Source organism: Theropithecus gelada, chromosome 11 (assembly GCF_003255815.1).
Source record: "Theropithecus gelada isolate Dixy chromosome 11, Tgel_1.0, whole genome shotgun sequence".
NCBI classification, from domain to species: domain Eukaryota; kingdom Metazoa; phylum Chordata; class Mammalia; order Primates; family Cercopithecidae; genus Theropithecus; species Theropithecus gelada.
The window spans coordinates 54519007-54531221 of NC_037679.1; the positions used below are offsets into that span (position 1 = coordinate 54519007).

The 12215-nt window shown below is 37.6% G+C and overlaps 1 protein-coding gene across 6 annotated transcripts in view; it reads left to right on the forward strand.

The window, feature by feature from the left end:
• VEZT (vezatin, adherens junctions transmembrane protein) overlaps positions 1-12215 on the forward strand; it is an 80562-nt gene that overhangs the window by 25365 nt on the left and 42982 nt on the right. For 3 of the 6 annotated variants that reach the window (XM_025401334.1, XM_025401336.1, XM_025401335.1), the window contains exons 2-4: positions 5757-5888; positions 10732-10804; positions 11342-11431. In XM_025401334.1, the coding sequence (XP_025257119.1) occupies positions 10781-10804; positions 11342-11431 (114 nt within the window). In that variant the 5' untranslated portion in view covers positions 5757-5888; positions 10732-10780. The remainder of the gene's footprint in view (positions 1-5756; positions 5889-10731; positions 10805-11341; positions 11432-12215) is intronic. The other 3 variants (XM_025401332.1, XM_025401331.1, XM_025401333.1) reach the window with 2 other exon arrangements.

The following is a 12215-nucleotide window of genomic DNA, read 5'->3' on the forward strand; positions in this document are numbered from 1 at the left end:
ATCATGAATCATGTAGAAAACAAGCGTTGCCATAAGTGAATGGTCAAACTGTATACATCTGAAAGATCTGATGTCTTGTCTTTTCTTTTTTTTTTTTTTTTTGGAGCTGGGGTCTCGCTCTGTTGCCGAGGCTGGAGTACAGTGGCGGGATCTCAGCTCACTGTGACCTCCACCTCCCAGGTTCAAGAGATTCTCCTGCTTCAGTCTCCCGAGTAGCTGGGATTACAGACGTGTGCCACCATGCCTGGCTAATTTTTGTATTTTTAGTAGAGACGGGATTTCACCATGTTGGCGAGACTGGTGTCAAACTCCTGACCTCAAGTGATCCACCTGCCTTGGCCTCCCAAAGTGCTGGGATTACAGGCGTGAGCCACTGCACCCACCTGGATCTGATATCTTTATGTGGGGCCTGCAGGGAGTAGGACTGGCAAGAAATGCCAGTAGTGTAGGACTTGGATGAAATATTTTCTTGAAGAGCTTTCTTCAGCAAAAATTTGGGGTTTTCCTGTCTATTTTTGTTTATTTTTATTGCAAAAATGTTTCAGCCACCAGAACAATCTTAGCACAACCAAAGTTTCTTGGATGTTTTTCATTTAGCAAAATTCTTTCTTGTGTTATGATACATGTTTTCTGTCAGCTAAAACTTACAGGAATAGTGAACCACAAAGATTTCCTGAGGAGCTCCCACATGCTGTGTCTGAGGTTTCTCGTATTTCTTTTGGCATCAATAACATTCTCCAATACTTCGAAATTATAGTTTGAGTCCAGTGTTAATGATTTCTCTTCAAAAAAAACAACTTAAATAAAACATTTGTGATTTTATTTTGCTTGAACCAAGGAAAAGTCATAATAGAGACAACTACCTACTCTGCTTTACCCTCCACACAAAAACACCCCTTTCTAAAGCTGCCATATAATACTTTATGAAAAATAAACATTTCCCTGTATTTATTAGTGTATAAGCCTAATATCCCAAAACCTCTAAATATAGTGGTCAGAACAGTTGCAATAGGGAGCCCCCCGTTGCTGTAAAAGAAAAAAAAAGTCAAAATAAATTATCTTATGTTGGATGATCAGGTTTTAATAATAAGACATTATTTGCCTTTTTCACTCCCATTCTCATGTGCATGTACAGAGTACAAAAAGCTCATCAGATGGTTGCATATTCTATATTAACATTTAGCTATTTGAAACTATTACTTGTTGTTTTGGTATGGCTATTCCTCTTTGATGCTACAATGATCAGAAAAGACTTAAAATACTTCTGGCTTTCCAACTATATTATTTGTGTAAGCCTTGATTTTTCTGTATACTTCACCCAAAACAATAAATTGCAACACATTGAATGCGGAAGCAGATATAAGTATCCAGCAATTTTCTATTAAGCCAAACAATAAAGAGATTTGCAAAAAGTGTAAAACAATCTGTTCTTCTCTAGGAATTTTTTTCATTTTGGAGAATTTTTTCATTAAACATATGTTTAACATTGTAACAGGTTTATTGCTATTTTCAAGTAAAATGGTAATTTTTTTTTAAATTTTAGTTTTGCGTTCTAATATGATATCATTAGATGTCCATGTAAACAAAAGCTCTTTGGGGCTCTCAATAATTTTTTAGATTATAAGGAGAGCTGAGACCAAAAATTTGAGAACTACTGGTCAGGATATGGTTTTCTGAGATCTATTAAATAATACACAAGTTATTTGACAGTTTCAGAGAAAAACTGATAGCAATTTTATTCCTAAACATTTTTAAAGAATTAATGTAAACATAATGAATAGAACTTGAGTGTTCATAGTGTTCATACAGTATCTGGGTTTACATGTGTTAGGAAGTGATGTGATTTGCACTAACAGCCAAAAACAGAAAATGCAAATATGAAATATAACTAGTAGAAAATAGAAAAATAGAAAAATGCAAATATGAAATATAACTAGTAGATAACTAGAAATTACATTTTATTGAACCTGCAGTACATTCACCTCAGTCTCCAAAGGTTGTCTTCTATGAAACTTTGTCAAATACTTTGTTACATACAGTCATAAAACAAAGTATGGTGATCACCTTGGTAAGCCAGATTTCTCCAGAACTGTAAAACAGTGCTTTCTGAGATAAAACTGATCTGTTACTAAAGATGGGGAAGAAACCAAAACTACTGAGGAATCACTCATAGTTATATAGCACAAATGGATGTGCCACACCTTTAACAAGAAGCCTGTGAAACCAGTCAAAAAGTTAATGGGAAGTTTTATTTGGAGAAAAGGCAGAATAAGCTACTGGTAGAATTTGCTGTATCACATGATACTGTTGGATATGATCTGTGATATACAAGGTGAGTGATTAATGTGCTGTTGTTGTGAAATGTGAAATAGCAAGTGTTCCAGATTATGGTGATCTGAACTGAGTATGTATATGTGCCCTCAGCTTATATACAGAACATATTTGAAGAACAAAATATTCTTGTTTCTCTTCTGATTATCATTTAAAAAAAATCTATACTATATTTTGTTATTTTGTGATCTGTGACATAAAGTGAAAAAGGAAAGGACATTAGGGTCAGTGATGAGAGTATTAGCTATGTGTGCAGTAAAAAAGGGCATTATAATCTCAATAAAAAGTTTGTACTCATCTCAACTCTCTAAGTCTCTTGCCGAGAACACTTAGCAGTCAAGAATATGTCTCCTGGTTTTGACTGAGTCTTTTATTAGAAGAGGAGGACATGATGGCTTGCACCTGTAGTCCCAGCTACTCAAGAGGCTGAAGCCAGAGGACAGCCTGAGCCCAGGAGTTCTAGGCCAGCCTGGACAATACAGTGAGACCCTATCTAAAAAAAAAAAAAAGAGAGAGAAAGAGAGAGAGAGAAAGAAAGAGAAAAAGAAAAAAAGAAAACAAAAAGAACAGGAGTCAGCAAATTAAGGTTTTTGGGCTGGATTTGCCACTGTGACCTGTACCCCCATTTTTGTATGGCAGGTTTTTAAAATGTTTTTAAACAGCTAGGGAAAATATCAAAAGAATATTTTGTGACATGTGAAAATTATATGAAGTTCAAATTTCAGTGTCTATAAATAAAGTTTTATTGGGACATAGCCATACTCATTAGTTTATGTATTGGCTGTGTCTGTTTTCTCACTACAGCAGCAGACTTGATTAGTTGTGACAGAGACCATATGGCTTGCAGAGTTGAAATATTTACTATCTGGCCTTTTACCGAAAAAGGCTGCTGACCCAGAGTTAGAGTAACTTCCCTTTGATCCATCTTATTTATTGTTCTTCCCCATGGGAGTTCATTTGAAGAAAGGGTTCTACTGCCTTAAAAACAATGTTTTTTTTTAAAGTATGTAAGGTCAGCCCAAACAAATGAACTGGCATTCTTGTTCTCTTGCCCCCACTGGGGCAAGAGCAGGGTGGGGTTCACAGTTCACTTTGAAAATGCAGATTCAGTAATTCAAGGTAATATTTGAATGTACATTATGGGTGATATCAAGATTAACCATTTGTGCTGCCAGAAATTTTAAATCTGGTAGAGGGATAAGAAACATATTTTCCTTATATTACTGTTTTTTTAATATTTTCTTAAAAAAAGAGATTAAACGTAGCTTAAAAGAAAGGCATTTGATTCAATTCCTGTTCTCTCAAATTGTTTTTCCACAAATTGCTACCAGTCCAGCAGATTCCCACTCTTCCTCAGTCTTCTGAATGCAAGAATATATTCCCTAAATGTCTTGGTCTATCTTAGCTATCTCTCCTGTTTTCATAGTATCCAAATACTTTCCTGACATTGTTAATTTGCTTGGTTGTATTTGTACTGAACTGTAAGTAACTTTTTGGTATCTTCCTTAATAGACATGGAAAGGACTGTTTCTTATTTTAAGTAATATAGTATTATCCTGCTTTTTCTAACTGAGTGAACCTGTTTCCTCATCTGTGGAATTGGAATAAAAATAATAATGATGATGATAATAATACCTTTTATTGTTGTGAACCTTAACCTAGAAGATGAAAGTAAAATACTTAGTTAAGAATTTTTTTTTTTTTTCTGTTGTGTTATCTCTGAAACCTAATTACAGTCTTTTTGGAGATTTAAATATTTCATTGAATGGAATCAAGATTTATTTATTTATTTATTTATTTATTTATTTTTGTGAGACAGAGTTTTGCTCTGTCACCCAGGCTGGAGTGTAATGGCGCAATCTCGGCTTACTTCAACCTCCGCCTCCCAGGTTCAAGCCATTCTCCCACCTCAGCCTCCTGAGTAGCTGAGATTACAGGCACCCGCCATCAAGACCGGGTAATTTTTGTATTTTAAATAGAGACAGAGTTTCACCATGTTGGCCAGGCTGGTCTTGAACTCCTGACCTCAGATAATCTGCCTGCCTCAGCCTCCCAAAGTGTTGGGATTACAGGTGTGAGCCACTGCGCCCAGCCAAGATTTATTTTTAAACATGTCACCAACTGTATGCTTTAGAGAAGGTTGAAAGTTAAAATTAAAGCTTGCTGTTCAGAAATAGTTGTCCAGTAGATTTTCATCCAGTAGTGACATTGATATTTCTGTTCAATAGAGTTGGGGTGATTTTTTTTTTGGGTCTGTTCCAAAAATCTGTGCTCTTTCCACATAGCTTATATATAGTTAAAAGTATAAATGGAGCGCTTACTATGTGGCAAGGACTGTTCCAGCTGCCTTATATTAATTTAATTTTCATAAGAACTCTATGAACTAAGTGCTGTTACTGCTATTTTTAGATGAGACAGCTGATGCATAAAAGGATTATACATTTCCCGGTTACTTAGCTAGTAAGAGGCAGAGTTGGGATTTGAATCTGTAGATTGGTTTTTGTTTGTTTTGAGACGGAGTTTTGCTGTTGTCACCCAGGCTGGAGTGCAGTGGTGTGATCTCGGCTCACTGCAACCTCTGCCTCCTGGGTTCAAGCGATTCTCCTGCCTTAGCCTCCTGAGTAGCTGGGATTACAGGAACATGCTTGGCTAATTTTTATATTTTTGGTAGAGTCGGGGTTTCACCATGTTGGCCAGGCTGGTCTGAAACTCCTCACCTCAGATGATCCACCCACCTTGTCCTCCCAAAGTGCTGGTATTACAGGCGTGAGCCAGTGCGCCCAGCAGATTGTATTCTTAACCTCTATGTTCTAATGCTTTTGTTAGCCATACTGTGTCCTATTTGTCATATGCTCATATGTGAGATATAGCTTATCTAAGGTAACATTCTTGAAGAGTTTTAAGTTTGTTCACAGTGCTGAGCATATGGTAGATAATAGGTATTTGTGCTTGAATGAATTAAGAAATATGATGGGATGATAAAAAAATTATAATTCATACAATGTAATCATTGTTTAAGTATTCTTGGCTTTGAGTAATAACATTGTCGTTTGAGTTATCTGTAACTAACATTGGCTATTCTGAAGCAGTTTACTCTAAGACTGTTAACAATTGGGGCAATGAAATTGCTTAACAATCTATTTACATTTCTAAATTCATTTTTTCTTGCTGGTACTCACTCAAAAAGAAATCTGTGTGTTTTATTTAGAGTTTTTCCTTTTTTGGGTTCCTCTGTTGAATTGTTTGTTGATTTGTTTGTGTTAAATGGCATTGTATTATAACAGATAATTCAGTTCTTATAGAAGAAACCTTAAAGAATTTGGACATACTGGTTACAATAGTGAAGGTCTGGTATTAAGTTTGGCCTCCGAAACTTCTGAAATAGTAATGATCTTGAAATATGCTTTATTTTATGTATTTTTCAGAATTCTCCACTTTACCAATACTTACAGGATCTGGGACACACAGACTTTGAAATATGTTCTTCTTTGTCACCAAAAACAGAAAAATGCACAACAGAGGGACAACAAAAGCCTCCTACAAGAGTCCTACCAAAAGTAAGAAAGCATGCTCATTCTTTCTGGCTGAATCTTTTGCACTTTACCTTACTGGCTATTTAGATACTTCTTAAGCACTTCCATATCCTCCCTCACACTGGTAAGACTATTTATTTCATCAATAGTACAAAACTTTCTTTTTAGATAAACATGAATCCTTACTGCTTTGGAATATTTTGTAGGTAATTTATATCCAGTGAGGAAATAATTTGGTAGAGAATTAAAATACATTACTTATTTAAATATTGATGCTCTCCAAACAGAACCGGAAAAAATATACTAAAACTTTAATGAGAGCACAACTAATAGAAATCCTCTACTAACTGGATTTTTTCTCTTTAAATCTTTTTTTTTTTTTTCAAAGTATGAATTACAAGAAAGCAAATTGATATTTCTTAAACACAGTTTCAGGGGTATATAATGGAGTGAGTATAACTTCTGGTACCTTTTTTAATCTATAGAATTAAATACATTTATACAGTAAATATCTCATAGTCGATGTCCAGCATTGTGAAGCTGAGATACTAGAAAAATCTCCATTAATTATGTTGTACAAAATGCATTTTCTAGATTCATTTATGTCCTGCTAGCCATGTTTACTAAGATAAGAAATTTATGGTCCAGGCGCGGTGGCTCACGCCTGTAATCCCAGCACTTTGGGAGACCAAGGCGAGTGGATCACCTGAGGTCAGGAGTTTGAGACCAGCCTGGCCAACATGGTGAAATCCTGTCTCTACTAAAAATAGAAAAATTATCTGGGCGTGGTGGCGGGCGCCTGTAATCCCAGCTACTCAGGAGGCTGAGGCAGGAGAATCGCTTGAACCTGGGAGGCGGAGGTGGCAGTGAACCGAGATCATGCCATTGCACTCCAGCCTGGGCAGCAAGAGCAAAACTCCGTCTCAAAAAATAAAAAAATAAAAATATTTACTCTGTTTTTAGGTGAGACAGTTGAAGCATAGGAGGATTATAAATTATCATAGGTTACTTAGCTTGTAAGAGGTGGAGTTGGGATTAGAACCTGTAGTTTACTCCCAGAGTTTATGTTCTTAACCTCTGTGTACCTGTCTACTACATTTTAGTTTTAACCAAAGGAATTGTAATTTAATAGAAAAAATATAACCAAATTTCCTCATTCCTTGAGCATTCTAGTTTAATCAGGGTTTTATCACTATTGAGAAGAGCATGTAAAGCTTTCAATTAGTCATTTACAGGGAAAGTATGGATTGGCATAAGGATCCTTTCCCCAATCTTCTTACAAAGACACCTAAAATGTAAGGTAACCAAGCTGGCCCATTTGTAACAACAGCCAAGTAAACACTAGAGAATTTTTCGACTAACACCCAGAAGGTGAGAGTTAGAATTAGAGTTCGCATGGATCAGAACCAGTTTTCCTAGTCCTCCATTGATACCATTTCTTCCCTGTGCCCTTTTTAAGTATAAATGTTCCTGGGAAGGGGTTTGTATATAATAGGCTATTTAATAAGCTTGGATTTGAGGTTACTTGGCAACACAAAACAAAGAATGGCCAGGGGATAGTCTTAGAGCAGCAGATGGTCATTTACCTCTAATTTTTTGTTTTGTTTTGTTTTGATACAAACTTGGGTTTTATGGGTATTATTGTCATTTATGACAAGTATTTTTATATTTAGAAATATTGTTGCTAGATTATAAATAAGTCAAGTGAGAGTTTAAAATTGAATCCCCTCAGAAATTGAGGAACAATAAAAAGCATAGCCAGAGGTTGTTTTAAAAAATTACCAGGCTGGGCACAAAGGCTCATGTCTATAATCCCAGCACTTTGGGAGGCCAAGGCGGAAGGACCACTTGAGCCCAGGTGTTGGAGACCCACCGGGGCAACATAGCAAGACCCTGTCTCAAAAAAATTATCGTATGTCTAGAAAGTTTGTTTTGTCTTCATTTTATGTATGTATGTATGTATGTATTTATTTATTTATTTATTTGAGATGGGGTCTTCCCCTATCACCCAGGCTGGAGTGTAGTGGTATGATTACAATTCACTGCAGCCTTCACTTTCTGGGCTCAAGTGATCCTCCCACCTCTGCCTCCCACGTACCTGGGACCACAGACATGTGCCACCATGCCCAGCTAATTTTGTTCTTTATTTTTTGTAGAGATTTAAAAATTGCCACTCATGGCCGGGCGCGGTGGCTCAAGCCTGTAATCCCAGCACTTTGGGAGGCCGAGACGGGCGGATCACGAGGTCAGGAGATCGAGACCATCCTGGCTAACACGGTGAAACCCTGTCTCTACTAAAAAAAAATACAAAAAACTAGCCGGGCGAGGTGGCGGGCGCCTGTAGTCCCAGCTACTCGGGAGGCTGAGGCAGGAGAATGGCGGGAACCCGGGAGGCGGAGCTTGCGGTGAGCTGAGATCCGGCCACAGCACTCCAGCCTGGGCGACAGAGCAAGACTCCGTCTCAAAAAAAAAAAAAAAAAAAAAAAATTGCCACTCACTGTGTTGCCCAGGTTGGTCTCAAACTCCTGACTTCAAGCAATCCTCCTACCTTGGCCTTACAGGTGTGAGCCACCACACCCAGCCATATTGCACATTTCTAAGACAAGTTTTTAACTGTAGGATCTATGTTTTTCTAAAATGAAGTTTTTTCCTTTTTTTGTGTGTTTTGTTTTGTTTTGTTTTGTTTTGTTTTTGTTTTTGAGACGGAGTCTCACTCTCGCCCAGGCTGGAGTGCAGTGATACGATCTTGGCTCACTGCAACATCCATCTCCCAGGTTCAAGTAATTCTGCCTCAGCTTCCCAAGTAGCTGGGATTATAGGCACAGGCCACCACGCCCAGCCAAGTTTTGTATTTTTAGTAGAGACAGGGTCTTACCATGTTGGCCAGGATGGTCTTGAACTCCCAACCTCAAGTGATCTGCCTACCTCAGCCTCCCAAACTGCTGGGATTACAGCAGTGAGCAACTGTGCCCGACCAATTTTTTTCCTAATTTGGGGAGAGCTAAATTTTAGAAAACTTGTTGTATTGTTTAGCTCATTGTCAGGGAATGTATGTTTACAATTGCTCCCAAAATTCTTTTCAAGGAATGAAGTATCAATTATTTCCTCTGAAAAGCTATTTTTCTATGAGTTCTTAATGAAACCATCCTTAGCCTCTTTTTTAACTTTACTTTTGCATATGCTTATTAGTAGTTGTTAAGTAGTCTGCCCTGATATTCTTACTATGAATATTCATTCTGTCTCTTTTTCTGGTTTCTTTTCCTATGATTATTCTTAAATTCATTCCGTAGAGTTTTAGCAGCAGGCTTCTTGTTGGCTTGGTGTCTTCTCTGGGGATCTCATCTACTTTCTTGCCACTTATGTCCGTTCTTCAGTATTTGCTGAGTTCCAGTTGCTTCTTAGACATTTTCATCTGCATGTGCCCCACAAAGCTCAGATTCAACTTGTCTAAAATAGGACTTCCTCAGACACCCCCAAAACAAACAAGCTAAAAAATATTCTTTTTAATAGTCCAAAATCACCACCCTCTCAGATACCCCCAAAACAAACAAAAAATGTTCTTTTAAATAGTCCCAAATCACCATACTCTCAGTTACCATACCATTTCCAATCGTGCTGACATAGCCTTGGTCATCAAGTGATACATCAGGTCAGCTTCTATGTCTCTTTAACTCTTATTCATGATCATTTTTGTACTCATTACCTAATTTAAAGGCCTTTATTGTTATTTAGCTGGGTTACTAATTTTTTTTTTTTAATTTTTTGAGATGGAGTCTCGCACTGTAGCCCAGGCTGGAGTGCAGTGGTGCGATCTCAGCTAACTGCAACCTCTGCTTCCTGGGTTCAAGCGATTCTCCTGCCTCAGCCTCCTGAGTAGCTGGGATTACAGGTGCCCGCCACCACGCCCAGCTAATTTTTTGTATTTTCAGTAGAGACAGGGTTTCACTATGTTGGCCAGGTTGGTCTCGAACTCCTGACCTCATGATCCACCCACCTCGACCTCCCAAAGTGCTGGGATTACAGGCAGGAGCCACCGCCCCCAGCCTTGAATATCCTCTTACTCATGCTTCTTGTCTACAATCATTCCCTGCCAGTTTAGCCTCTGCACTATTGCCAATTATTTTTCTTTATTGTTTCGCTTCCTTGCATAAAAATCTTTTGTAGCTCCTCACGACCTACAGGATAATGTTCATACTATTATAGCGTATAAGACTAAGATCCTTTAAAACCTATCTCAGTGTACCTTTTTAACTTCCTTACTAATTCCTTCTTCCCTTGGGTCATAACTGTCCTGGCGTGCGCCACCATCCCTGTGGCATGTGTTTTCATGGCTCTTTCCTTCATCTTCTTCCCTTGACTGAAGTATTCTTCTCTCTTTTTTTTTTTGAGACGCAGTTTCGCTCTTGTAGCCCAGGCTGGAGTGCAATGGCGTGATCTCGGCTCACCACAACCTCCGCCTCCTGGGTTCAAATAATTCTCCTGCCTCAGCCTCCTGAGTAGCTGGGATTACAGGCATGCATCACCATGCCTGGCTAATTTTGTATTTTTCATAGAGATGGGGTTTCTCCATGTTGGTCAGGCTGGTCTTGAACCCCCGACCTCAGGTGATCTGCCCGCCTCGGCCTCCCAAAGTGCTGGGATTACAGGCATGAGCCACCGCGCCCAGCCCGTTCTTCCTTTCTTTGTTGAATTCCTACTCATCCATTAGGACTGAGCTCCAGTGTTAGCTCCTCTCTGACCTCTTCTTTTCCAATACTTTTTCAGACTTTACATTGATTGTAATTCTGTATATTGTCTCTTCTTCTATACTAAGTTCTTGAAAACAACAGTTACATGTATTTATCTTTTTTCCCATGACCCTTTGCAGTACCTGGGATATAGTAATCACTCAATGAATATAAACTGCACTTACTGGCATGCTCAAGGAATGGGCTATTAAGGTAAATTGAATTTTTGGTTGATTCAGTAGTAAAACTTTTTTATCAATATATGATAGTTTTTCTAAAATGGTCAAAGTATCTTTTTGACTTAGTATTGTGGAATGAAATGGTCTTAATATTTGAGAACTTGTAACCAGGTTCTCAAAAAGAAAAAGATTTTTCTTTCTGAAATAAATACTATCATCATGTTGATATAGTACATAGTCTTCCCAGGATAAATGGGCTGCTTCAGAATGACTTCTACCTGTTCTGTAAAAATCGGATTTTCAGGCCTCAATCCAAATGTATCGAATCACAGTCTTTAGTTTGGGGGCCTGAGAATATGTTTCTAACTAAAATCTCCAGGTGATCCTGATATGCAACAAAATTTAAGAACTAATAAGGAGGCTGAGACATATTGACAAAGTATATAACCTGGACAATTTTTTCTCCCTTTTCTGATAAAAATTCTCATTGATTGGAGGTAAGTAACTGGAAGTTTTTCTGCTGTTTGGGTATGCTTTAATAATCTTATACCATGTCATTCGTCTCCTTCAGCAAGGTATCCTGTTAAAAGTGGCTGAAACCATCAAAAGTTGGATTTTTTTTTCTCAGTGCAATAAGAAAGATGACTTACTTCACAAATTGGTAAGTGGTCACTTCTTTTTGTCACTTTTCAGGGTTCTAGGTTATTAGTGAAAGAATTGGAGAATCAGAATTTGTTTTGCTATAAATTTGGGCAGTGATTGATTTTTACTAGAGATTCTGCAGTAACTCAGGATCTTTTAATTTGGGCTTACTTGTATTATTTATAGCTTTTAAAGAGGTTATTAGCCACTCAGAATGGAATATTCTGATAGTTATTGAAACTTTGTTAGATCGTGAATTTACTATTGCCCTCTTCCTCCATTGACAGGTATTCCTCTCTATAGGTGAAGGAATATGTCATTAGTGGGATCAATTTAATCTGTTAAATCACAGAATTTCCCAAAGACTCTAAACAGTCAACCTGAAAGGTCTTTGTGATTTTTGTGAGGTTTTGTTTTTTTCTACTCTCTGCTGTAACAGAACTCCAGAGGGGAAATAATTCAACCTTCTGACATCCTAACAATACAAAATCCAGGGAGTATAGCCTAAAAATTCAAGTTATGTGATTCTCATGGCTCCCAGAAGGAGTAAAGGAGTAATGTAGTTACAAGAAAGCAGGTTTCAGGATCTCTGCTGGCCTGTGACCTTAAGAATTATCATTCTTGTACATTAACATTTGTAAAGAGATTGTTTACAAAGTGCTTTCACATTTTGATTTGGTAATCTAAACAACACTATAAGATTTAGTCTACTTCACTAATGAGAAAACCAAGGTTCAGACAATTCAGTTTTGTTTTAATAACTTACTGAGTGAATTGTCTAAAAATATTCAGCTAGAAAGTGA